This window comes from Temnothorax longispinosus, chromosome 4, assembly GCF_030848805.1.
Source record: "Temnothorax longispinosus isolate EJ_2023e chromosome 4, Tlon_JGU_v1, whole genome shotgun sequence".
Classification (NCBI taxonomy): domain Eukaryota; kingdom Metazoa; phylum Arthropoda; class Insecta; order Hymenoptera; family Formicidae; genus Temnothorax; species Temnothorax longispinosus.
Window position 1 is genome coordinate 16,296,634 of NC_092361.1, and position 25,807 is coordinate 16,322,440.

Here is a 25,807-nt window from a genome sequence, read left to right on the forward strand (position 1 = left end):
ACGGTGCACGGTCGTAAAGGCAACACAACGACGTCTATTAAACGCGGTCAGCGTTTCGAGAGCATCGACGCGAATCGGCGCCGATATCCGCGCGCGCGCGTCCGAAACGGATCGCCCGGAACGGAGAAAGCTTCCTGTGTCTTGCTCATTAGCCCGGCGGAGCAGAAACGCTTCTTTTTCTTTTCTTCTTTTCTTCCTCTCGCATCTCTCGTAAAGGATCATCGCGGTAATTAACGCGGCGCGTTCGTGAAACTAACGTGTTTCGTCATCACGAGATCTTGATAGCCGTTATCGTCGAAAATCGTCGGGATCTTCAATCATCATCATCGGGAGAAGTGACACAAAGATATCGTTCTGCATTGGCACGTGAAGCCGCTCTCGCCGTATATTTATTGCACCGGCTGCGACGAAAATATCCATCGCTGTGTATTTTCCCTCAATTCTTCTGATTTTTTTTCCTCGTGAATCTCGGACCCGCGTTTCTGTATATTTCTCCTTGTCTTAACTTGGTCGCGGTGCGCGTTTCAATTTTTAGACACGTTCCAAACGAGCGCGGGCGCGCGTGCGAGCGCGTATGCACGGGCACGTGCGACAAGACCCACATGGCCGGTTTCGTTTGATCGGGGTCGACGAACTGTCAACGTGTCGAACTCCACGGTGAACTTTCACGTCAGCGCGCCGGCCGCGGCGAATTCCGCGAATTGAAAATCGCCGAGGCCAGGCGGTCGCCGGCCGCGCCGCGCCGTTGCTGAAATTTCATCGTGCACGGCAAAATTCAATTACAAGAATGTGCGTGACCGGTCGGAGTAATACGAGGAATCGGACTTTCTATCCGTAACTCCTCGAGGTCCGTGAAACGAGAGCCGAAATTGACACTCGTATACCGAATTTGGTTGGACGCATCAGTCAGTGCACACTCACAGTGCACATTAAAGCCGTTGTACACTGCTTTAATCTCTAATATTTAAAGTAAAATATTTCGACTGATAAAATGCCCAATACATTTTTTATCAAATAGTACAATAAAGAATATTGAGGTTTTCGTAACTTAACCCGTTTATATTAAACATACACTTTACGTTGATTTGTGTACGACTTTAATGTGCACTGACTACGCACTGGTGCGTCCAACCGAATTCGCTATTAAGGCTCCTGGTCCCTGAGCCGAGAACTCTGCGTTGACGGTGGCGACGCCACTCTCTCCTCTCACTCTCTCCAATGGAGAATTCTGTCTTGTGACATGTTGACAACCTATTTTGTTGTGCGTGCTATTTCTTTATTATTTGCTCTGTGCTTGTGCTCTAACGTTTAACGTATTCGTGAAAGTCGTAAAATTGGCCGAAAAGTAAGATTTGCATGCGGAAGGAACGTTTTCACCTCCTTTCGATAGTCGTTAAACAGCTGTTTTTCCCGTATGTTTAGGCTTCGTTTTATGGCTGTTTGTTTATTGTCGAGGGAAAAGGGTAGTTTTCGGCCAATTTTGGAAGTGTTCTGAAACGATCTATAGTGATGTTTTATTGAAATGTCTTTTTATTTGAAAATGGCATGCACAACAAAATTGGGTGTTTTCCTCGCCTCGATAGTAAGAATCCAATATGGCCGCGGTGACTACCCAGGAGCCTTAATAACAAGTCTGACAATGATACGTTACATATATCACACTATTTTTTTGCCATTATATTTTTTAAATGTCGCGTTAAGATTAATATGACGGGTACAGAGGGAAAACGATCAACATATCCATCCGGAGTAATTTCGAAAAAAATGTCAATTTTAAATTTTAAGACATCAGATGGTTTGCGTAACGTACATTATAGATTTTCAGTACTGACAGTGAATATCGGAATGTAGCCTTAGTGGTTTACTTAGCGTTTACATTGTATGTTGGACTCTGATGGGTCTTCCTCACAAGCGTGTGGACTGTAATCGTTTTTCAGCACGGTACAATTCTTTCGACCTTGTTTCCATTGAATTATAACTGTTCTTTATCAAAATAGATAAGAATTATGAAAGTTCTTTGAAAATGCTACAAGATAGCATAATCAGATCAATTTCAATCAAAAGTGGACTTTGATCCCCTGTATTTTTCATATGTAAAAATTGTAACCGCGCTTCTACATAATATAAAAATAATAAGTGAAACAGGATATGATTCTTACAATAAATTAGAGAAGATGTCATTTTTAGTTGGGTTGGATCTTGATGGTCGAATAATAATATTTCCGTGCGAATTTTGTATACTTTTTCCAACATAGTAAATTTACTTAATCATTAGTTTGTTGAGTGGGGAAAAAGTATACAGAATTTACACAAAAATATTATTAAGCTGTCAAGATCCAATCCGACCGAAAATGGCATCTTCTCTAATTAATTATAAAAACAACCATTGAAAAGACTATTGAAAAGCTAAAATATTACACAGCGAAGACATTGTTTCTAAAATCTGATTTTACTGCAAACAAATTACTCGAAGCAGGTAAAATGCTTTAATAAAATCAAATAAAATGCGATTATCTGAATCCGTTCGCGCGAGAGGCATTGTACGCGGTGTTCTACGACCATCTTTTATGCCATATGGTCGGTCGACCGGCCAATCGATTCACCCCGTGGCATCTGCCAGCCGCGGAAAACGGAACAATGCATACGCCGGGGAAACTGCAGTTTCCTGACGTTTCTGACGCGCCGACGGCGCCGTTATCGCAAGGTCGCGCGCGTCGAATCCACAATCACGCGCGGCACGAACTGCGTTGTGCCAATACCGGAGTGCAGCGAAAATTAAGGCCAAAACACGTAATAACACCTCGTAACAACGCGGTCCGAATTCTTTTTTTGCGTTTCACGCGCTCGCGTGAGATTCTGGAGACTGCCGATTGAACAACGGCGCTCGAGAGCCCAGATGCAAAATATCCCCCTCGATGTTTTCGCGTTAACGAAACATTCGCGACGTGTGTAACGGCATCGGGCGAAAAATAATCAAGCCTCGTCGGTGCGCTGCGCGTACCGACCAAATTTGCATTTAATGCGGTTACAGCGAGATTTATGGCGGCCGGTTAAGGAACAAAGTCGGTTTCGGCCGACGCTAAAGTATTCGCATAATCGACCCATGCTAACCATGTTCCATTAGAAACGCGAGAGCGTCTCGTCCGTTATGATGAACGTTGCTTGATATTGCATTTCTTCCTTTTTGCGTCGCGCTAGTCGCGAAACCCCCGATCACCGCGGCGGAGGAGGAAAGACCTCCGCGCGCACGCACGTAGGAAAATAAAATTCTATTGCTTCCTGTTGACTGACGAAACAACCGCGCGCGGGTTCGAATGCCATCGACGAAAATAGATCGTCATTAAAAACAGACGCCTCGTATAGGCTTACGTCCGGTGCGCCATCGCGCCACCCACCGCGGAGAAGAGCCAAGTCGATTTTACGAATCGATTTTTCGAGCAGGTCGTCGCGGTTCTCTCCTTCCTTCGACGTACTTTCGAGAGTTCACCGACAAAGCTTACGCAAGCGTGACGAAAAATGGACGGGCCGAACGCGTCCCGAAACATCAGCCTTGAAAGGTAATGTCGGTCGGCCATCCGAGATATTTCTGTTTTGGAAGGAATTCCTTTGTCTCTCTCGACCGAATCTTCCTTCGAAACGAAAACGCGCGTCCTGTGTTGACTCGCAGTAACGTTCGATTGCGAAAGAAACGAGCGAGCCGGTCTTTTAAAAACTTTTTTGTTCCGTAACGCGCGCGTTTCGTAATAATCCAAGTCGCGACGTTAAAGGCACGCCGAGGTGTCGCGTTATTAATTATTTATATTTAGCGCACCTCACCCTTGTCCGCGGCGCGCCTTAAACCCACCGCTCGTGTACCGATATACTGCGGAATATTAAAGAAGATAGCACACAACATGTAACATTGTTGCGCGATGTAACATCCGGCCGCGGCGCGCCCGCGCCGAGGATACGTTTCGAACTCGGGTTTCGGGTTTCACACCACACATTCTACGCGCTTTACGCATCGCGGGCAAACGATTCCTTCGTGTCGCGACAAAATGAATAACTGCGCGACGCGACGTACGGACAGATGATACACGGGCGTTAATAAGCGCCCGTGAAAAACCGTCGCGACACGCGATAGGCGGTAACTACGAAATTACCATCCCATTTTTCTAATTATTTATTTCTGTCGTATTGTCCCGCGAACGGAAAAGTTCTATTTAACCGCGTTTTCGCTCGAAATAAAAGAATTCCTCTCGTGCAACGAGTTTATATATCGCGCGCGCACACATATGTATCAAGCGCAGTCTACCCCTTAACGAGAACTCGTTTCTCTCCTGATATCATCATTCGAGCCTCTATCCTCTCCCCTCCGTTCCCCGTCCCTCCTCCCCCGCTCCCTCCCTCCCTCCCTCCTCCCAGAAACAAGTCCACGCTGTAATTCTCCGGCCGTGTGCGTTTTCTCCCTTTTGTCTGGCAAGAACCGACGAGATAATTGCGAAATGATTTCGCACGCGTTAGGAATACGCGAGCGTAGAAACACCGAAGATGATATATCACGTTTTTCAAGTTTCCGTACCGGAGAGTACCCCGGGACTTTTCTCCTCTTAATTTTTTTTCTATCTGCGTCACGCGATTGCTTTATCTTACATTACGGCTCCCTAATTAACGTAATAACCCTTTCTGTTCCTCGTGTTTTATGACTCATCTACTCCGATACAGTTCACGATTCGCAATTCGTTTCTTTCGCTCGGGATACCCTTTTCGAGTGTGTGTGTGTGTGTGTGTGTGTGTGTGTGTATGTGAAATGTTAAGAGGTTCTTTTATCGGATGCAAATTGATTTTCGTACGGATAATCTTGATACTCCAATTTCCTAGCGTTTTTTCTCACATTTTTATACCGTGAACTGGGGCTTACAATGGCTTCAGCAACGCCCGTCGCACGAGCCCGTTAGGCCTTAAAGCGTGAAATACCTTCCACGCGCGCACCGGCTCTGTATTTTCCTACTTCCTGTTTACGCCGCGGCCATATTTACCTCGACAACGAGAATTCGGTGTCGGTGTGTTTGTCGTCCGGGTCGCGTAACTCGCCGAGACGATACCGGGCTTGTCGCGAGCGAGAGAGAAATCGAAGAAATACGAGGCGACACTTCGTGTAAACATCGCGACGAAATCGTTGTCCTAGCACGTCTTCTCGCAACGTACGACACTTGTGTCTTGTGTTACGCGGAGGAGCGCACAAACGCGCGCGCGCACACACACATACACACACACATGCACGCACGCACGCCTCCTCGCGCGCGGCGGAGAACCATGCCCAGCTGAGCGTGGTGAAATCGCCGGCCCGCACGCGGAGAGAAGGGAGCCCTAGAAAAAGGCAGGCCTCGGTGTGAACACCGCGACGGGAGGCTGCAGTTGCGCTGCACCGTGTGCACGCATCCAATGGCGTAACTCCCGCGCACCGGTAGCCGCACCTTGCAAAATATTTATGTATTCTCCCGCGCTTTTTTAACGCCGCCGCGTTTTTTACGCCTCCTCTCTCTCTCTCTCTCTCTCTCTCTCTCTCTCTCTTTTTCTCTCGCTTGCTTACGACCGTCGGTCACGTCTTGCTCAACGTCCGCCGCGGATCCGCCTCGCGGTAACGCGCAATCGACGGCCGATTCACTCGCTTGTACTCTTCAACTTTACGTGCGTCCTTAAACGTGGCTGGTCTCGGCAAGATCTTAATTGCCATCTGCTGCGCGAGAAACGCGCAGAAACGTCCGCGTGACTTTTAGGAGCGCCGCTATTCTCCGCGCGAGAAGACGGACAGCACTCGAGGGCTCTCTTTCCCGTCGCGATGTGGAAAATCCATGGAATCTGAGAAATGCCGAGGCAACGCGTGGGTTTCTCAGAGCGCGACAATTGAATCGGTCGTCCGCGATCGTTCCGGGAAAGAGTGTTACGCCACTGGCTCGCGTGAGCCCGAACCTCCTTTCTCGCTCAAACCTTGATCTCTTCCTCTCTCGTTTCCTTGTCTCTCTCGCTCCCGTTTCCTCTCCAGACGTTCGTGTGTACGTCGAAGAGCTCTCCTCCTCCGCCCACTCCCGTTCTCGAGAGCGTCGCGTCGCCCTTTCGTCCGACGTGTCGCGTACAGAAATACTATCGCTGTAAAAGTGTGTTAGAACACATCGTATTCCATCACGGCGGGAGACACGAAAAGTTACTCCGACGGGATCTCCACCGGGAGAGAGAGAGGCAACTTTACAACTGTGCTGTAAACCGTTATGACTGTGGCCGTTTTCAAGGGCTCGCTCGTAGTCGGCGAGGCTTATCGTTTCTCGTCGGCGATTTCTCGATCAAGAGTCGCGCTCGCCGTCTTCTTACCGTCGACGTGACCGATCATTCCACGCGACATCGCAGGGATACCGGTCCGCCTCTTATTCGCGGTATGGCCGCCGGTATAATAATACACCGTCCTCTCCACTCGCATCCCCTTTATCTCGCGCTCTCACGACGCGCCCGACACGCAACGCGAGCACGGCGTACAAACGACACCAGCCGCTGGCTTTCTCCAGGGAGGCAGAGACGCGAACGACAAACGCCACGATGGAATATAGGCGCGGCGGCGGCGACGGCGGCGGCGGTCGTAATATCGACTACCGTTACTTCTCGCTCTTCCGACTCCTCTTCTTCCCCGATAGAACGATCGACTATCTTTACGAGTCGCCCGACACTCCGAAGACGAAGGTTCTCTCGCGTCACTTCTCTTTCTTTTTCCGTTCATTTAAATTGTATATGTCTCGGTGAAAAAAACCCCAAGTATTCTGAATTCTGACGTGTTACTGCCTAAATCGAGAATACGTGCGAGAGAAAATCGCTGCGAATCCTAAAAATCCAATGAAGTCTGAAATCCTACAAATTTAGATATCAGAAATATTTCTAATGTTACGAACGCGACAGTTCTACCACGAATTGTCGATTGACCTAATTGTAGGTACAACAGTTGTGCTTACCTTGATGGAAAGTTATTCCTTCAGGTCGCCGTATAAGGCTTCTCCGCGGACGAAGCGGGGAAGTCGTTTTGAAAAGTTTGGGAACCACTGCTACGGAAGAATTAGACTTGTAACAGGTGCTAGGTATTTAGAAACCTGCCAGACAGGCTGCATTGTCCAGACGCTGTCTGACCCGACTCGCGGAATATTTCCGTGATGATTTATCTTCGAGCTAAGATTACAGCATTATGTCTCCGCGTACGCATCCGCATTTAAAATCGCGGAGAAAATTTCCATATCGCTATCAACTTTGATTTAGCTGCCTGGTTAATTGAATTTATTATCGACCATCGCATCAGTTACAAAAATTATTCATGTTGCCATCGACGTCGCAGTTAAGATAAAATTCGCTTTAAATTTTTTGTATGCCTTATACGAGGTCTCAAAATTGGCGCGAAATGACATATATATATATATATATGATTCTTTCCAAATTCGCTAAGAAAAAGTTGAAAATTTTCAACTTTTTCTTAGCGAAAATGTCGATAAAACATATCATTTTGTATTCCCTAATCTTATTCGCTATCTTAATAATTAATAACTTAATAAATAAAACTCTGCTAAAGTTTACTTTAAATTAATAACTGAGATAAAAATTAGTTTATCAAAAAACGACTTCTATAACAACTTTCATTGTCTCAGTGGCTTACAATTTGGAGTGTTATTGGAATCTCGATATTTGAAAAAACCGGCTTTAAATTTTCCTAGAAACTAACGCTATACGCGCTATCCGATTTCGTGAAACCTCGTGTTCTCTTCGTTCTGCAGTTCGTGCCATCGCTCGTCACCGCGAGAGAAAAAATGCATAAGAATCGCGAACCGTCTTCGCGAAATGATAATGAGCGGCTATTCATGCGTCGTGGTACTCGCCGAGCGGAAAAATCCTGGCGGGAAACCCGACGGCGCGAGATACAGACGCGGCTGATGACGGTGGTGGTGTGGTGGTGTCTCTTTGTCGCGCGTTGGCGCAAGAGTATATGCAACGCGCGAATGTGTCTCCTACGGCCTTTCATTCTCGTCCGGTCTCCGCGTATCTGCATTAAAATAACGGCACCTCGACTATACGACACAGAAGCGGCACACTCGCCTAACGTGACTTCTCCGCCTTCGACCTCGAACCTACGCTACGCGGGGCTTCGCTCGTAGTCATTGGCTTCTCCTTTCTGCCTGGATTTAGACCGGGAAGGCTGTTGATAATTCGATGATTACGGAATAATCGCGCGATTATATTCCAAAATCGTTTATATTTTTCATGAGACGAACTGGAAAAGCAATTATTTTGCATCAATATTAAATTTTGCAAAATGCTCGATTATTTTTATTTGTTTCGTTCTCTATTACGATCTTCTTTCATCTCTTAGGGCTCACTATAGATCGTGTAAAGTGGGCTTTGTACAAATGTATTTATATAACATTCGAAAAACGTCAGTTTCGTTAAAAATTAGTGAACATTTCAATCGCAAACACTTGATCGATCTGAATCAATACTTTTCGATAGAACTCTTGAAAGTGAATCAATACTTTTCGATAGAACTTTTGAAAGTTATTTATATCTTAAAAAAAAATGTTAGATTTCTAATAAAGAATTTAATCTTAGCTGTTAATTTCGCAGAGATGATTAAGCTGTAATCAATGTCTTAATAAGCTTTCTAATAAGACTATTTCTGTCTGCACAAAATGTATTTCCAAGAAGTGCCAATGAGTAAGGCACGTGCATTGACCGCTCGCATTTATAGGTAGATATATATGTAAATAATAAACGGTTTCGCACAGTCGGACGTTTTGTATTATCGTTGTGATTAAAACTGTAATTACAAAACACGTAATTTCGTTTGAGGAGGAAAATGAAGGAATTAAAAAGATACATAACTGCTAACATCATATTATGCGTCGGCACGTTAATTCTTGGTTGTTATTTTATTCAAATACGTTCAACGATCCTCGCATAAATTGCATTTGCATTTCTACGTTTACCCAAGCTGCGGTAATCAAACGATTGATGACAATTGATAACACGATATCAAGACTTCTATTTCAAGAACGCATCAGAGTACTATAATAATTTATGTCGATTTATATGAGGGATATTCCTCGTTACTAGAAACTAGGATTATCGACGTCGCAAAAACGGTTTAATTCCAAACCTGTCAAATCGGTGTTACACAGAAATAAGCGATATCAGGGACAATGCGACCGATAAGAAAGGTCAGTCTAATATAACAACGAGAGAAAGAAAGAGAGTATCAATTAAGAAAAGATTTCTCGCGAGGAAAAGAAAGAAATAACACTATAATAAAACGAATATTTCCATTCTTCCGATCGCATTCGAACTGTGTCGAATATTATCGGATCCCTGAACGAGAACGCTCGCCTAACGACAGAGCGGAACCGAGGGAACTATCGATTTTGACAGCGCAGAATGCCGAAAAATAAGCGCGAAGCGTAGAAATGGATTTAGCTCACGCATGCCGTAACTAGTCACGTCGCACACGCATCGCCACCAATCCCTTTCCCCCTCGTGCCTTCTCTCCCCTTATTCTTGCACCTGGATCACGTTGCATTGTTCGTCCCTGCCACGGGACGGACAGAAACAGAATGGCAGAAGGCCCTGAAAAAGAAGATCCGAGACAAAAGGAGCAAGAACGAGAGGAGCGAGACCGGAGAAAGGGTCTTGGAACACAACGAGAAGGAACCGGCAGAGGTAGTAGAGAGAGGAGAGGAAAAGGAGTCCCGCGGAGGTGGACGAAGGAGGAGAGAGATGAGGGATAGGGTCGGTCGGCGGGTACGATAGGATACAGCGAGAGGGAGAGAAAGAGAGATGTTTTTCTTCCAAAGGGGACTTTTTGCGCTGGCTTTGCACGCTCGTCTCTCCTCGGCGAAGCGGCACGGACGCGACGCGCCGCGCACCGCCGCGCACCGCACCGTCGTAGAAATCGTCCCCGTGTACCCGCCGGGAGGTTTAGTGGGGGCAAACGAGTTGTCGGGTATCCCGCGCGAGAGTCGGCATGGTCGACGGTGGTGGGGTTTGGGGTACGCGGGTAGGGGCCGCGATAGGGATGGAGAAGAGTGGTGGACCCGTGTCTGGGACGCGAGGAAGGATGTCGGAGGGGGAGGCGGATGGTGGGGCAATTTCCCTCGGCGGGGGAGGGGAAGGGCGTCAGCTGCGTAGTGCCGGCTGGACGACGGGACGAGGGACGGGGGGACGGGTTGGGTCGCGGGGCAGGGTAGCGGGACGGGACAGGACAGGACAGGCAGGCTGGCAGGCAGGGGGGGGAGGGAAGAGAGGTTGAAACGAGGAGAGCTGAGTCATAGCGCTGTTGCCACGTTCCTCCTCGCCGGCTTCATTGGGGCGTCTCGACACGGCGGAGGCCCCGCGATAGTCGCCGCTTGTGTCAGTGTCGTCTGTCGGAGAACGTGCCCGTCCGCATTCGGAGAGACGGGTTCCCCGACTGAGTTTCAGAGAGATATGCCGAATTGCCTTCCTCTTTTTTTTTTCTTTTTCCTGCCCCCGAAAAAACGATCGCGCACGTCCTCGCACCGTGGATCTCCGCTTCCGATTCGAGGCGATTCCCACGAAAGATCGTCTATTTATAGACACGTTTCGCCGAACGTTCCGGAGAACGTTTAATATTGAAGCTCTCTCACATCGGATCTCTCTCGATGTTAACCCGAGTTTTCGTCGCTGAGTCTATCGCGCGATTCTAACTTTGACGGGGCTGTCTTTCCTTCCGGGTAAGGGCTGAAATTGGGGAGAACGCGTCGGGACATCGTTTGTCAGTCTCCTTGAATCTTGGACGTTTTAAATTAAGATGTACGATCTCCAACCGTAATTGCGTGTGCCAATCTCTGTCGTGATATTTATATCGGAGCTGATATAACAGTCCGGTTCAAACGCGATTTGTACAACTCGTAATGAGCATTGAACTAGAATAAGAAATGTATGCGAATTACACACGTATGTGCTCTTGTAATTTCTACATACGCGGCATTGCGGCTTGTACACAATCAAATCCTTATCAGTTAGTTGACCTACTTGAGTTGGTTACATGATTGAATCATCTAGTTAATAACCATGTTATAATAATGAGGAAATGCTCTGCTAGATCATTAAGGTTACGTCCTAGCCTCGTAATGAACATTACAAAACTCTTGAATACTGATTGCTTTTGCGTTTTTTAATCGTCAAAACGCATAAAATTCTATTTCTTCGGGGATTCCATTGACGTCAGTGTTTCATTGCCTCGTCAGCGCTCGGCTTTCGTTTCTTAGCGATAATTACAATATTTATTCGATGTTTTGAAAGAAAAATAGATTCGCGTGAGATTCTACGTTGCATCATCGTGCACATTATAGAATAATAAGAATCTGTCATAAAAAGAATTGAATGACGAGCGCAGCGGCGAGTAAAAAATGACCGATAAACTTCTTTCAACTCGAAACCCTTTGGGTTTCCAACGGTAAACATCTTCGTGGCAACATTGTTAGATGTTTTATGCGGTGAGAGCCAGAGCATAACCGCGAGAGAGCACGAGCGAGAGCGCGGTGGAGAGCGGAGGAACAAAAGTCCTCTCTTCTTCTTCTTCTTCTTCTCGTCGTCATTGCCGTCATCATCGTCGCTGTGTACGATGTGCCCACTCTGCATTGTGTTTCCTTTTTACCCGCGTTGCGCTTCGCGGAATCGCGAAACCTCGCATTGTTAACGTTAGATCGTCACACTCGCGAAAACCCGGACTCTTGTGCAACGCGCGTTGCCGTACAACCGCGCGTGTATATATCCCGTACGAGCGTATTTTTGAAGAGGCGCGCGGTTTTATTTACGTGAAAATGCAGAAGAGAGCCACGGCATACGCAGTTGCCACGGGTGTAAAAATTGATGTCAAGTTTTCCCGGAACTCGGTATATTTTTCAGTTTTTTTTTCTGACGCAAGACCAAGTTTAACACGATCTTGGAAAAAATGATATCTTGTTTTATATTGCAGCGATAAAAAATTACCAGACCGAAACGCATTACTGCTTGCGATCTAATAGAAGTTATTTGTCAAGCTGACATCCTGAAAGGGGATTAAATATTTAAAGGAGAAAGAGTTAATAAATTTCCGACTGCGTCGAGACCGCGAAAGAAAATTAAAAACCCCTAGAAAATTCGCGTTTAAATAATTCACACGCCATTATCGTTTCAAATGATCAACCGGTATGGAGCTCTCGTAATAAATGCGATAAATGCCACGTTACTATCTTTACGGACGCCTCTATAAACAGGAGGGACGCGGCGACACATCGTCCACCCGGGTGAAATAGATCGATAATTCGTTATTTATAACGCTGACGAGTTTACGGAAGAAGACGAGTTTCTGCGTTTGTCTCGCCCCTCAGACTCTTCGTCGTGGGCCGATGTATTGATTTCCTGTACGTCTCCCGTTTGAAACGTGGAAAGACGTGTACGATCGTTCGAACCGTCACCGTCGCGATGGACGGCGCGATTAAAGCGGCTTAGTGCCCGTCGATGTAATCGCGATAATGTCCACCTGCAGCTACGTGTACGCTGATAATGCGACGCAAATACATTTAACACTTGGACCGGTGAGTCATCGACGAGACGGCGTATATAGTTCCAAAGTATATACAGAAGGAACGAAACATATGTATCTTTTTTTCCCCCAGTAAATATAAACGTCTTTAGGAAAAAATTTTTATTCGTAACTCGGCATTATCGGCATCTCCGATATAATCGAGCAAATTACACCTCGCAAATATTCCGAATTATCCTGGCGGAAATTTACCGTTCTCCTCGCGAGGCTGACGCATGTTTGTTCGCGTAATTAGTTTAAGCGTCGGAGGTGAAGTCGCGCGCGGTGTTTTTCCATTTGCTTCGACCGCGCAGTTTTGTTTGCAGTCAGGAAAAACATTATTACGTTCGACGATCGTTCTACCGAGCTACCTCGCCGCCGTTGAAACGTCGCGCTAGAATCGCGATAGAAACTACCGTCCTCCATTGGGCGCGATCATCATTAATACGGTGGCGTTTTAAACGGCCTCGCGATCACCGAGAGAGAAGTGTCCTATCCAGTCCAGAATGACGAGCGAGCGAGAAACTGGCGTTTTCTTGTAACATGGGAGAACACGGCGCTGACCTAGAGACTTCTTCGGTTTATGGAGACCCATGCTAATGCCGCCGCATAAAGCAGAACCCGTCGTCGTGCGTCGACCAGAAACAGGGGGAAACCCCAAGCCTGGGAGCGAGTCTGCCCCGAGTAAAATTCCTCGATGAGCATTTTGAGGGGGATAAAGGAGGGGCAGGTGAGGGGAGGATAGGGAGACCGGCGGGAGTGATACCGGTGGGGAAGGGATGCGCGATTCACGGCTCACACGGCTCGCTCGCCAGGCAAGCGGGCAAGTGAGGCAAGCAAGAAACAAGCTGAGGAGTCGCCGTGGCACTCCGGGCGACTCCGGACTCCTTAGCTTGCTTTAGTCGCTTGCTTGCTTGCCTGGCGAGCGAGCCGTGAATCGCGTATCGCATCCCTTCTCCACCCGGTGTCGCTCCCGCGCCGGTCTCTTCCTCCCGTTTTCCCCACTGTGCCGTGCACGCACGTCCTCTCTGCCCCGCTAATCTCCCTCCCTTCGCCCGCTTTCACTCATACGACGTAGAAAAGGGGCGCTCGTTGTGTGCGAGAGATTTGTACCAAAGCGCGCCGACGAGCGTGCCTGTGTATGCGTGCCTTTTTTTTTATTAGGAAACGTGGGGATGGGCGCGAGGGACCGTGGCGGGGCTGGGGGAGGGGGGATGACGGTAAGAACGAGGAAGGAAAGAGTGGCAGAGCGCGGCAACGGCTCTCGTCGGGGGGCAGAACGCGGTCGCGGTTCCAGTACGCCAGCCAGCGAAGAGAGAATCTCGACGAATTTTCTTTGGGTCTGATGAAAATACGCCGCATCCCCCGTGCGCGTTTTCGCCAAGGTGTCCCACACGGTGGCGATAAACGATTTTGACGGAATCGTGCAGTTCGTTGCGGCGGCGGGATCTTCAGCTGCGCAATTTCGTGGTCGATTTGCGCGCAATCGATATGAAAATGTTAATAATTATGCGAACAGTAAATTTCTGTTCGGTTTCCCTACATCGGAAACTCGGCACTAATCGACGAGATAAAAATTTACATATATCTCTCGCCGTTGAAGGAGATCATCGTTACGAGACGCGATAAATTTCGAAAACGTTCGAAACGCGCTTCTCGAAACGGAACGCTCGAGGTTTTTCGCAGCACCAGCATCCGAGATTCCGTTTCGAGCAACTGTGGGCATTCACTTGGTTCACTTGGTATGCTGCGCGTCGAGAACGCAGCAAACGAGAATTGGTTTGGTTTCGCACAAGTATAGTCTCGGGAACTCTACGGACGGTTAGCGGAGCCCGGAGAGAACACAGCACAGATCACACAGTAGAATCCGTCTCCTGCTCAGAAATGTCGCAGGTTTTTCCTACAATGGGAGAAAATGTTATAATTTCTCGAGCGCGCGGGACCGAGGCCGAGGCGCGTGATTATACGAGAGAGCGGTGGCCGCTTCACGGAGCGCGGCGCGGTCCGCCATTTCGTGCGCGCGTTCTTCCAGATGCATACGTGGCAAAGATTATACACGCGGGTTCGGCTTGCTTCTTCTCCTGCCTTCCTCTCGCCGGAGAAACTCGCGATCGAGACTCCCAAAGATTCAATTCTCGATCGCCGAGATACTCGAGTCCTCGAAAATGCGAGATTTCTTGGTCTTTTTTTTCGTCTCTTTTTTTTTCGCCCGCTCGTCAATGATCGATTCGTCGAAACTACGGCGAGAAGTACTCGAGCATTATCGATAACAACGAACAACAACGAGGAAACGCAGAAAAAAACTTTTCTAGTCGATAGAACGACGAAAGGGTGGGGCCACGCCCCGTGCGAGCGGTCAACACGAGAGGAGAAACATACGCCAGGCATCGGCGACACGCTCGCTGCCTTTTATTCGAGAGACGACTTTTCGCCTCTACAAGAGAAAAACCAAGTTCCCTCTCAGCGCTCTTCGAATCGTGTGGAGGGCCCTAGTAAAATATCCCTGCAGGTAATCCGTCCAGATCTCGGCACAAACCCTCATCTCCCTCTCGCCGTCTAAACGCGCGAAACGATCATTACGATACGACTTGTCCCGGGTGATGCGTAGGAGCTCTCTTTCTACAGTTATATCTGTTTTTTTTTTCGCTTCCCTACGATGATATACGCTTATGAGACTACGCAGTTGGAAGTTATGCGACTAAATGGCAGAGAGAAGTCCTTCGGGAGAGCAGAGAGCAGATACGTGCGACTCACGCGAGATTAGACGAACGACTCCCCGGGAGAATCCCCGAACGTCCCGGTGTTTGCGCTTGCGTGCGACGTTTCCCTCCGGCGCGGCCAATCGGCGCGCGCCTCGCCCCACCACGACGGCGACCTCTCCCCTCCCCCCTCACTTGACGACATCGCCTCCGCCGAGCCCTCGCGCTCTCTCTGCACACAGGGTGTGCCAGAAACAACTTCCCGGACTCTTTGTTTTCTTTAATTTCGTGCGAAATTCAATATCCTAAGTTCTCTACTACGGGAGCCTGAAAACGAGACCTCTCACTCTCTTGCGTTATCCCTCTCCCGCTCTCTCCTTCCCTTTTGCCCTTCGTTCGAAACTTCGTCCGATTCAAAATTGCGCCGAGGCCCAGGTCGAGACGCGAAACGTGAAACGCGAAAGATATCGGCGCTTCCCAATGGGACGACGGCAGAATATAGCGCGCCGTGCAATCGGGGAATAAATCGATATTGGCGCTGCCGGACGCTACGTTTACACACGTCCTGGAAAAAAACTTTTCCCGTTCGCGATTCGACTCCGTACCGTTAAATTTCCAAGCAAGAGAGACGCAAATTTTCAAGATAAATGTTTATCAAGGAAAATAACAAACATAGAAGCCAGAGAAATCAAACTCTAACTTGTCTGACGTCATATCGCATATAATCTTTTATGCAATACCGAATAATTTGCCCGTTGTAACTGCATCTGAGCACATCAAGATATAAATACCTATTCGCGAACATTGTGTTGCAATTTATTGTCTACATATGTTTATCATTGGATCTGACAGAACGAGCTTTATTCGCGATTCGAAGACGTGCTTTTTTCGTAATAACGCGGTATTTGAAGTAACCGTTGCCATTAGCTCGATGCAATCGATGAGGCACGGCACATTAAAGCCGACGTTTTCTTTGGACACCTTATATATCTATATGTCATTTCTTTCATACCGCCCCGCTCTCTCCTCTTCCCGTGTTGCCGTGAGTCGAGTCACTCGGCGAGAGCCGTCATGGTCTCTCCCCGCAAAAACATTCGCGACGATTTTTATCTGTACTGATCTGAACGTAGCGGAGGAAGACTTCGATCGAGGTCTCGTTTTTCTCTTCTTTTTTTTCGTTTCTTCTGTCGTCTCTTTTTCTTCTAGACTTTGTCTCTCTCTCTCTCTCTCTTTCTCTTTCTGTCTTTTCTGTCTCCCTCCCTGCTTTGGTCTTAATTTCCTGTGCTCGCATCGAGTACCGAGAGAGCTTTCTAGAGCTGCAGAGGATTACGGGATCTCTGTGCTTCGCGCATCTTTCCTTCTCTTTCTTCGAAATCCTAAACGATCCCGGCGAGATCCCTTCGGCGCAGTTGCCGCGCATAGAAGAGCGACGTTGCCATATTCGTAGGAGCTAGCTAATGTTTGCTGACGGAGGACACACTCCGCGCGCGGGAATAGGTAGCTTCTTGAAGATATACATCCCTGTGGAGACATGAGGCCTTAATTTATATCGATTATTCTATATAACCGAATTTTCTACGCTGCTTGTGTGTGTTGGATGTTTGTAACATTTTAGGAAAGATGCACTCTCTGCACATAGCAGTTAAACAGTTAAATCTCCAATGTCGAAGCTAATATCGAACTAATTTCAGCAACTCTATCTAAATATCGATTTGTAAACGATGCACCTAAAAACCATGAGCGATGTTTCAAAACTAAAATTCCACACGTCGCTTCTCACGATTAGATTAAGCCAAGTCGGGAAACATCTGACGAAATCATTCTTGATTGAACTCGCGTCCTCTCTCGGCAATGGAGTTGACATTTGTTACATGAAGATTAATGATGCCTCAGGTATGGACGCGTGCAGAGCGTCAAGCTGCTGCCACGGGGCGAGGAGTTCCCTGTGGACGGAGGTTCCAGCAGTTCCCTTGGTGAGAGCAATGAGGGCGGTTCCGGTTCCAGTTCAGGCGGCGGCAGCGGGGGCGGTTCCTCGACCAGCGGGGGTGCGTCAGCGACGGTGGCGTTCATGGATATCAAATCCGCAGCGAAGGCTCACGCGACTGAGCATACGCTGGACGAACGAGCCCTCACTACACAGTACTACGAGCCACAACATCTTCAACACAGGTTTCCCTCTCACGGGTAAGTTGTTCGCTCATTACGAAACGTTCCCTTGTATGAGCCGTCACGAGCTTTAATTCTCGGGTGGTAGGGTCCAATGATCTAATGATAAAGCGCCAGACTTGATAACCGCGAGGAATCGGGTTCGAGTCCACTTGATCATCGGAATTTTTAATTTCAAACTACATCCCCCGCGCGAGAAATTAACGAGGGGACCTTGCGGAGCAACTGCTATGTGTACTCCTCTAAGGATACTGTGAGCTAATCACTTGCACATCCAACTTAAAAAGTGATTAAATGTGAAATATAGAATGCTCCATGTGCCATCTCTACACCTTCGGGTACAAAAGGGGACAGACTAAGAAGAAGAAATTAAAATAATGTAATTTAAAAGATCTTAAAAGAGTAGCATGTACTTTTTCTACTTTTCTTTTTCTTTTTTATTTTTCTCACACTGGTTCTTACATCAAAAGAAAGAGAGAAATAAGATACGAAACCCCTAAACGAAAAAAAGAAATAAAAGTGTCAAAAAACTTAAAACATATAGGGTCGATGGCGCTATTAAACACCAAATAAAAAAAAAATATAAACTCAGGATATCTCTTGAAAAAAATGTGGGAGTTCGGAAGATGCAAGATTTATGATAGATATTACTAGGGATCAGCACGCGTACTTCTAGCAGTACTCGGGAACATGACTTTGCCATAGTCACATGAAATAATAAAGAGAACATCGATTTAAACACAAGACTAACTCTAGTAAGCAATAACGAATCATACAAATGTTAATTATGAAATCAGTCGTAGAACGTTCGCGACGGGCTGTCTGATATTTACAAAATTGACAGCTCGTCGAATAGATTTTCATTTGTCATTACTGATTTTCCCGCGGAATATTGATTTTCCGTACAGCTGACACTCGTTACGCATCCGACTTTTTGAAACGGAACTAGATAGCGTGAATATAACAGAGACGCAACAGACACGTGATGTTACATATCTCAACCGGAAGAAATGGTGTATTTTTGAAGAAAAAGAAAATACACATTACACGCGCTAACGACGTAATACAGTTCTTTCTATCGTTTGTTATAGATAAAAGTCCACGTGCTCTGTTGTCTAGCGGTATGATAATCACTATGATTGTTAGCCAAGCATCAAATTAGTTTCTGATCATGATATAGATAATATATGGCAATGCCACATGCGGAAATAATATGTAATTTCAATGGTTGAGAGAACATTCCGATTTCATCTATTCTTTTTTTCCATTTAGAACGGAAAGTTCTTAGATGAACTTTGAAGCATAGATCTTAATCAACCACGCAATTTCAAATTAAATTTTTTATTGTATATTTTAGCTGTAGTACGGCAATGTATTAGCGAGAATTAATTTCGGTAAATTATACGGCCGAATCCTTTCGGCCGATATGGAAATGTTCTCGATCGTGCCTTTTCCTCCAAATTAATCTCGTCCAGGAATAGAAAGATATTCTCGGCTTCAAAATGGCACGTACAAGTGCCGGTTTACGATGAGTCACGTCCTAAGAATTAATTAAATCGCACGTCACAGGAAGCAGGTAAAAAGATGATATTGAAACGTCGTTATGGAAGAACGGTTATTCTATCATTTTACCAAATTTATATCTTAATTTTCATTAATGCTTTTATTTTATACTATTAATACTTAGTTTCAGAATAAAGCGAGGAATAATGTCTGAAATTCATTAGATAAGGAAGATAGGTATTGTGGATAGTTCGTCGTAAGATCATTCATTCAGCGATCTTCTATCTTCCTATTTCCACGAATAATACTATTTTTTTACGATTCCAAGAGTAAATCGTATTATCGTAATTATTGTTCAATGCTAAGTAGTGTTATTGTTGCACGTCGACTGTAGCAAACATATATGAGGGCGCATACAAATTTTTTTGCTGACACACAACTCGGTCGTATAATAATGAGCGTCGTGAATAACAACGTATTATCGATGTTTAGCTTCGTTATCGCTCGGCTTCATCTACTGATTGTTATCCATAGTATCTTGGGCTTTTAACATAGTACATAGCAGACACATGTACTCATACAATACATATTCTCTTGCTCTCTCCTTCACTATCCTTCCCCTCTGTAAGTTAATATTAGAATAATCATAACAAAACGAGATCAACCGCTCAGAACACGATTTCAAATATATTCGGGCGATATGACGTCTCGTGATAAATAACGAATAAATATACATAATGTGACTAACTTTGCGCGCAGTGCTAGAGTTGGTTTCAAGTTGTTTTCGCGAACATATTGATGTTCTTAATACGATAAAATCGAACCGTTAAAATACCAGCAGTATTAATATAATTTCAGATTGTCTTGAGAGACTATCTCATTGTTTTTACAATAATCCGCATGCGCATATTTCTCTGGTCACACAATTAACGTACGTACATTCGAATAACATAGAATGCATCCATGTGTGATTTTTTCAAGTTGAGAACCACTGGCGCGCTTATCTTGGCTTCAATATGCAGCGTAATCTCACTCCCTCTTTTTCTCTCTTGTTTTTCCCTCCCGCGAGATATGCGCCACGCATTCGCGTTCCGTGTTTCCTGACGTCATTACCTACGGCCGCGATCGCCCTCGTCTATTTACTGCGCATTTGACGAATTGCGTGTTCTACGGCTAAATAGATAGCTACGCTGCACTTTCTCCGTGGCATCAACGGCACGCGGCACATACTTGAAGTTGAGTCGTATCGCGTGTCGCCGTTCGGAAGAGTCGCGACTGCCTTTCAATCGATCGATCTCACCGTAGAGGAAGGGGTGGGATGAAGAGGGGGGAGAGAGAGAGAGAGAGAAGGATGTAGGTGGAAAAAGAGAGAGAGGATAGCGGGGGAGAAAAAAGGAGGCAAAAAGGTCGTGCGTGCACGCTATACGCCTTGCACGCCTATATTCACGCGCGCGCGACCGAGGAGAGTATAGCGGCGTCGCATTTCCACGAAAAGTCAGGTGACCGTGACGACGTGGTCGCTGGCGATGTTGCCACGTCCACGACGGCTGCGCGGGCGCTATCGCCCGAGTATAGTAACTGTCGAAGCGTGACGACTGTTGCGGGAAGGGCGTGCGGGGGAGGGGGAAGAGAGCGTTAACTGTCAGTAGTGTAGTCAGGAATTTACGAGCCCGGTTCTACTCGTCCCGTCTCGATCCACGATCCTCCTCTCTCTCACCTCCACCCTCATCTCACCTGGCCGTGTATGAACGCCGGGATTGAGATATTTATGCCGGATGATGATTTTTTTGCGCGCCAAATTGCTCGGCCGCATTTCCGCAACGTTGACCGTATTTACGGCCACCAAACTGGCACGAGATGTTATCAGTAAATGTGCATGACGATGACCTAATTTTCTATCAACACGAAATAGTTTGTTAACGATAGAAGTCCATTTTTTTAACAAACGAATATAGAAGCAGAGCAATGCTAATGCCACAGAAAATAATACAAATGAACTTTCTTGGTTCACAATTCCGGCCCAGTTAGAATGTTACCAAAAATTTAGATGTCAGATTATCCTATTTTAGTCTTAACAAACTTGGAAACTTTATCAAAATCCATAAAGACACTCTCTTAATCAGTTCGAAGAAAAATATTGTATGTAAAAGATCTTGCAAAAATTGCTATTAAGTAGGTATATACATATCTAGAATAATAAACCACTCCTTCCGTCATTAAGAATTCCGCAACACAGAATCAACCACAACCATGAATTTGATTGGGAGAATGTGACAATTGTAGACAATGAAAATTTTTATCCAAACGATTAGTTTCCGAAATAACACACATAAAACTTCAAACTAACAGAATTAACTCACAAGCAGACACAGAGCATCTACATCGTGCATATGTCTCAATTTTAAGTAAATTGTAAACTTTGACCATTATAAGGCCATTGCACGTAACAAAGTTTTAGTTTTAATCGTAAGTCCGTAAGAACATAGACCAATCACAGTCGATTATTCTTCTCGCGCTTGAAGAATAATCGAGTGTGATTGGTCTATTTTCTTACGGCCTTACGATTACAACTAAAACATTGTTACATGCAATGGCCTTTACATTTACTCTTTTATTAAAAATTTCAGTAATTTTCCGAATTTATATTGGTGCCTAATTTTTATTTCTGTTTTCTTATTGTTATTAATTTAAATCCCTTCTTTTCCTTTCTCTACAACACTTATTTTTACTGTACGTACAATGTACAATGAGAGTAAGTGTTTTGCCTTTTGACTTCAGTCAACGGTTGACAACCGGATGAACCAGTTGTTATTCAAAACCAGGTTCGTTTTTTAATTGTATCATTGTCTCGATTATATCAATCACCGCCGCTTGAAAATTATCTCAGTTTCCGATGTCTTTCCGAGATTTCAGTTTGTCAATTTCACGTCCTTCGAACTTGATTTATTGAATTTTCGTCTCTTTGCCGGTTTTAGTTTTTATTTTATTTCTAGTTCGAATATTTTACAGAGCAAACTATAAATATCAGCAAAAATTTTCTGATATTTTCTCTTGAAAATTACACTATCTTTGTACGTTCAATTTTTAAGTACTCATCTCATGCTCGTCGGAGAGCTTGAGATTATTTAATTTATCTGTCACCGCGTTGCTGAAGATGGCTCAAAGTAGAACCGAAACGCGTGCGATTTATAATTTATATTAAATTACTAATTAAAGATTACATAATATAAACTCACACACAACTAACCACGTTTGACTCTCAAAGCCCACTTTTCTTTTTTACAATTCGTTGTATTATCTTTCTTTCATTAATTATAATTTAATGAAAAAATCCGTATGTTTCACTACATTTGTTTACGGTTTGTTTATTATAATCTGAGGAAAAATTATTTTTAAGTTGTATAATCGTTTATTGTAATCGCTATTTCTGTAAAGTATATGATATTTTGTGAAATAATTCACTTCTTTAACACACGATCGAACAATTTTTAACAAGTTTTATCGTTGGGTACGTGTATTAACGATCTCTCGGTGATGACATTAATATTAAATGTAAAAGAGCTATTAAAATGATTAGCAAATATTACGATGCACTTCAATGTGCCAGGAGATTATTATTTTTACGTATCTCGATATACAATCGTTTGATGAGTTCCCATTACAACGGTCGATCGCTTGGTCGCGACTTTAATACGCGTTTAACGCGTATATTAGAATATCTTCATAACAACGTTTTATCGTAATAAAATTCTACCGAGATAACAGAATTCACAAGTTACACGAATCGCACGTTTTTAATTAGGTGCGTTTTCCTGCTATTCCATTCGTTAAAACAACTTTGTAAAGTGTGCGAGCATTTCGATATTTTCAGTTGTTCAAATATTGTAAATTCTTTCGAGTGAAGTTGAATGTATGTATGTACATTATCAGTGATTTCGGGATATCAAGTGTCATTTGATTATACAAAACTTCACAGCACGAAATATCGGTTTTTTGTTTTGTTTTTTAATACAATCGCAGTGACTGACGTTGTTGATGTCAGAATAATTTCAAGTGCCCAACAATTTTAAAATCTGAAGTTGGCTAATACAGAATAATTAAATCTATCTTTTGCCCGTTCTAGACTGGAGGATGAGCCGACTCTCGGCTCATCCGTCTTCTATAGTGTACGTGACATAAACTATACATAAACTATAGATTTTTACCCGTCTACATCACTCACTCGGATGAGCCGAGAGTCGGCTCATCCTCCAGTCTAGAACACATTTACACTGATGAGAATATTTAAATTTGACTTGGCTCACTTTTTATATATTTTTGTTTATGATATAGATTTTAGATTAGGAGATCAGATTGAGGATTTAAATTGAATAAAGAGTCGAAGAAGCGTGATATGGATTATGGATATTATAATTGCGGCTAGGACAGAAAAAGTTTAAAGTTAGTTTGCAAGTGCATGGGCGACAGAAACGCAAATACGTCATTGATTCTAAATATTCGTACCTCTTCGATATTCGGGACTTCCCGCTGGAATGTCTAAACGTTTCAGACTGGAATTTACTTGTTAGTGATATTATTGTTATTATTATTTGTTCACTATTCTTGCTGTATCGCATGACTGATACGACATGAGTTTATCATTTGGATTTTTTGCGCGCGACTGAAGGCATATGATAATTAGCTTCTTCTATTGTCGCAAAGTTCACGAACGTGGTGCAAGTTTTTTGTACCCTGCACAATAGTTATATAGAGAACGCTCGATAATAAGCATATTTATATTGTATTCTATTGAATATATTTCTTTTTATTGAAAATGAGAAGCATTCTTTCTACACTTAAGATTTTTAATTCGACATATATTTTTTTATAGTTTTTAAAGAGCACTACAAATCTGAGAAATTATTTAAAAGTTCTATTGAATTCTACTAGATATATTATAAATTAACCGATAACGGTTAATTTTAACGTTATCAAACTTTTGCAATTTGTTTGCAACCTTAAAGTAAAAAAGTCAAAATTTTTTATTTTTTATTTCGTCTACAAAATTATCACACTATTCATATCAAGGAAAAATTGTATCAGATTTGATGAAAAGCATCTGAAAAATGTTCTCATCAATATGAAGTTCGATTATTCGTTAACTTCGAACGATTCTTCACCAGATATATATTTTTTCAAACGTTTGGTATGTATGTACACGTACGTTATTTTTGTTTTTTAATATTTTTATCACGTATTTTTGAATACGTTTATTTATATTATACGTGCTTGTTTTTTCCGCGTTAATTACAAGTTTTGTACAAATTAATCTTGTTTTACATTTGGATTGTCATTTGTAATATGCAAATCAGTTCATATATTATATAAATTTCAAATTAGCTGTAAAGAAACAAATTATAAGATTAATTATGCAAATAAAATATGAACTAGGAAATTGTGATGTATTTCAATGATTGCGTATATATGTATAGAAAGAATGAGACGACAGATACGAAAATTTTTAACGCTACACTTAAAAAGCAACTGCGTGAAATTTGCCAGAATCGGACGAAACTGTATAGTTTGGTCCCGTGCTATTTTTTTCAAAGAAAAGTCTTCGCTATGTGCCAATCTTCTTTTATCGATAAACGAGATTAACGAAGAAAACGATGACATGACGACGACGAACGATCCAGATTGAAAGTGGCTGAAGTTTATCTTATAAAAGTGAATTATCGCGCAATTCCAAAGGCAATAAATACAAGTGACGTCAGTATTCCTAATAGAATATCAATCTAATGAGATACTCAGGATACTCTTCTAAGAATAGAAAAGGAAATATTTTTTTCTTCTAATTAAAGCAGATCTAACTTATATAACAGTACTTTTTCACCGCGTGCCCCGTTAAATATAAAATAGAATCTCGAGGAGGAAGTGACGAATGTATTTCGTGGCGACTCATCGACCCAAGTATTAGCCGTTCCCTGGACGATGACTAAGCCCAGTTTTTTCGTCTTTCAGAAGTTCAGAGGATCATGGATCCGGCGGCGGTAGCGGGGGAGGAGGCGGCGGAACAGGCGGCGTTTCCGGCGGCGGCAGCGGTAGCGGGAGCACCGGTGCCGGGGTCGGTGGCAGCGGCGGTGGCGGCGAGCGAGGAGACAGGGGAGGCGAGAATTTCGACTCACGTGGTTCCCACGGCAGCTTCTACGGTAGCGAGAGGAGCAACCGAGTGGTTGGCGCCGGGAGCGGCGGCGTCGTCAGCGGCGGTGGCAGCGGCGGCGGCGTCGGCGGCGTCGGCGGTCATTCGGCGGATCCATCGACGGGCGATCCTGGGGGCTACATATCCCGCAGCCGTCCACCACCTGCAAGCTCTTATCACGTGACATCGAGCAGGGCGAGGGATCGGCTATACCCGAGGACCGGCCCGTACGTCTCCGGGCCGCCGCCCCCGCCCCACTTAGACCGTCATCGTGGAAGTTTGCCGCCGTCGTCCTGGTCGGCGTACGAGCCGACGAGTTCGAGGTACGGCGGCGCACCGCCGCCACCCTCGCCCGCCACCAATGACGCTTACCAAGACGAACAAGGTAATTCGTCAGTCACTCGGACCCAATGGAAGAATTTTCATCAACGTCATTGCACGCAATGCAGCGTGATTTCTATTCGTTGCTCGTTTGAGTATCGAATTAAAATGAGAACTAAATGTCGAAGAAATGTCAAAGGTAGAACCCCCTCGGTTCCGATAAGTAAAGAATACGGAAGATTAGTTGCTGTAAACGATAAACGTTCATGACGATAAAGCTCGATTTGTATGAAGAAAAGTAACAAATATATGTTCCTTTCTTACATTTGTCCGAGTATTCAATTTTTACCAGTCTGT

The 25,807-nt window shown here is 44.7% G+C and overlaps 1 protein-coding gene across 5 annotated transcripts in view; it reads left to right on the top strand.

Moving 5' to 3' along the window:
* LOC139812353 (uncharacterized) overlaps positions 1 to 25,807 on the top strand; it is a 90,077-nt gene that overhangs the window by 47,063 nt on the left and 17,207 nt on the right. For 4 of the 5 annotated variants that reach the window (XR_011731856.1, XM_071777108.1, XM_071777110.1 and 1 more), the window contains exons 2-3: positions 17,176 to 17,466; positions 24,952 to 25,514. Coding sequence is in view for 4 of the 5 variants with exons in the window: in XM_071777108.1 (XP_071633209.1) it covers positions 17,176 to 17,466; positions 24,952 to 25,514 (854 nt within the window). In the remaining variant the exon portion in view is untranslated. Of the gene's footprint in view, positions 1 to 14,921; positions 15,093 to 17,175; positions 17,467 to 24,951; positions 25,515 to 25,807 lie in introns of those variants that run through there. The other variant, XM_071777111.1, reaches the window with a different exon arrangement.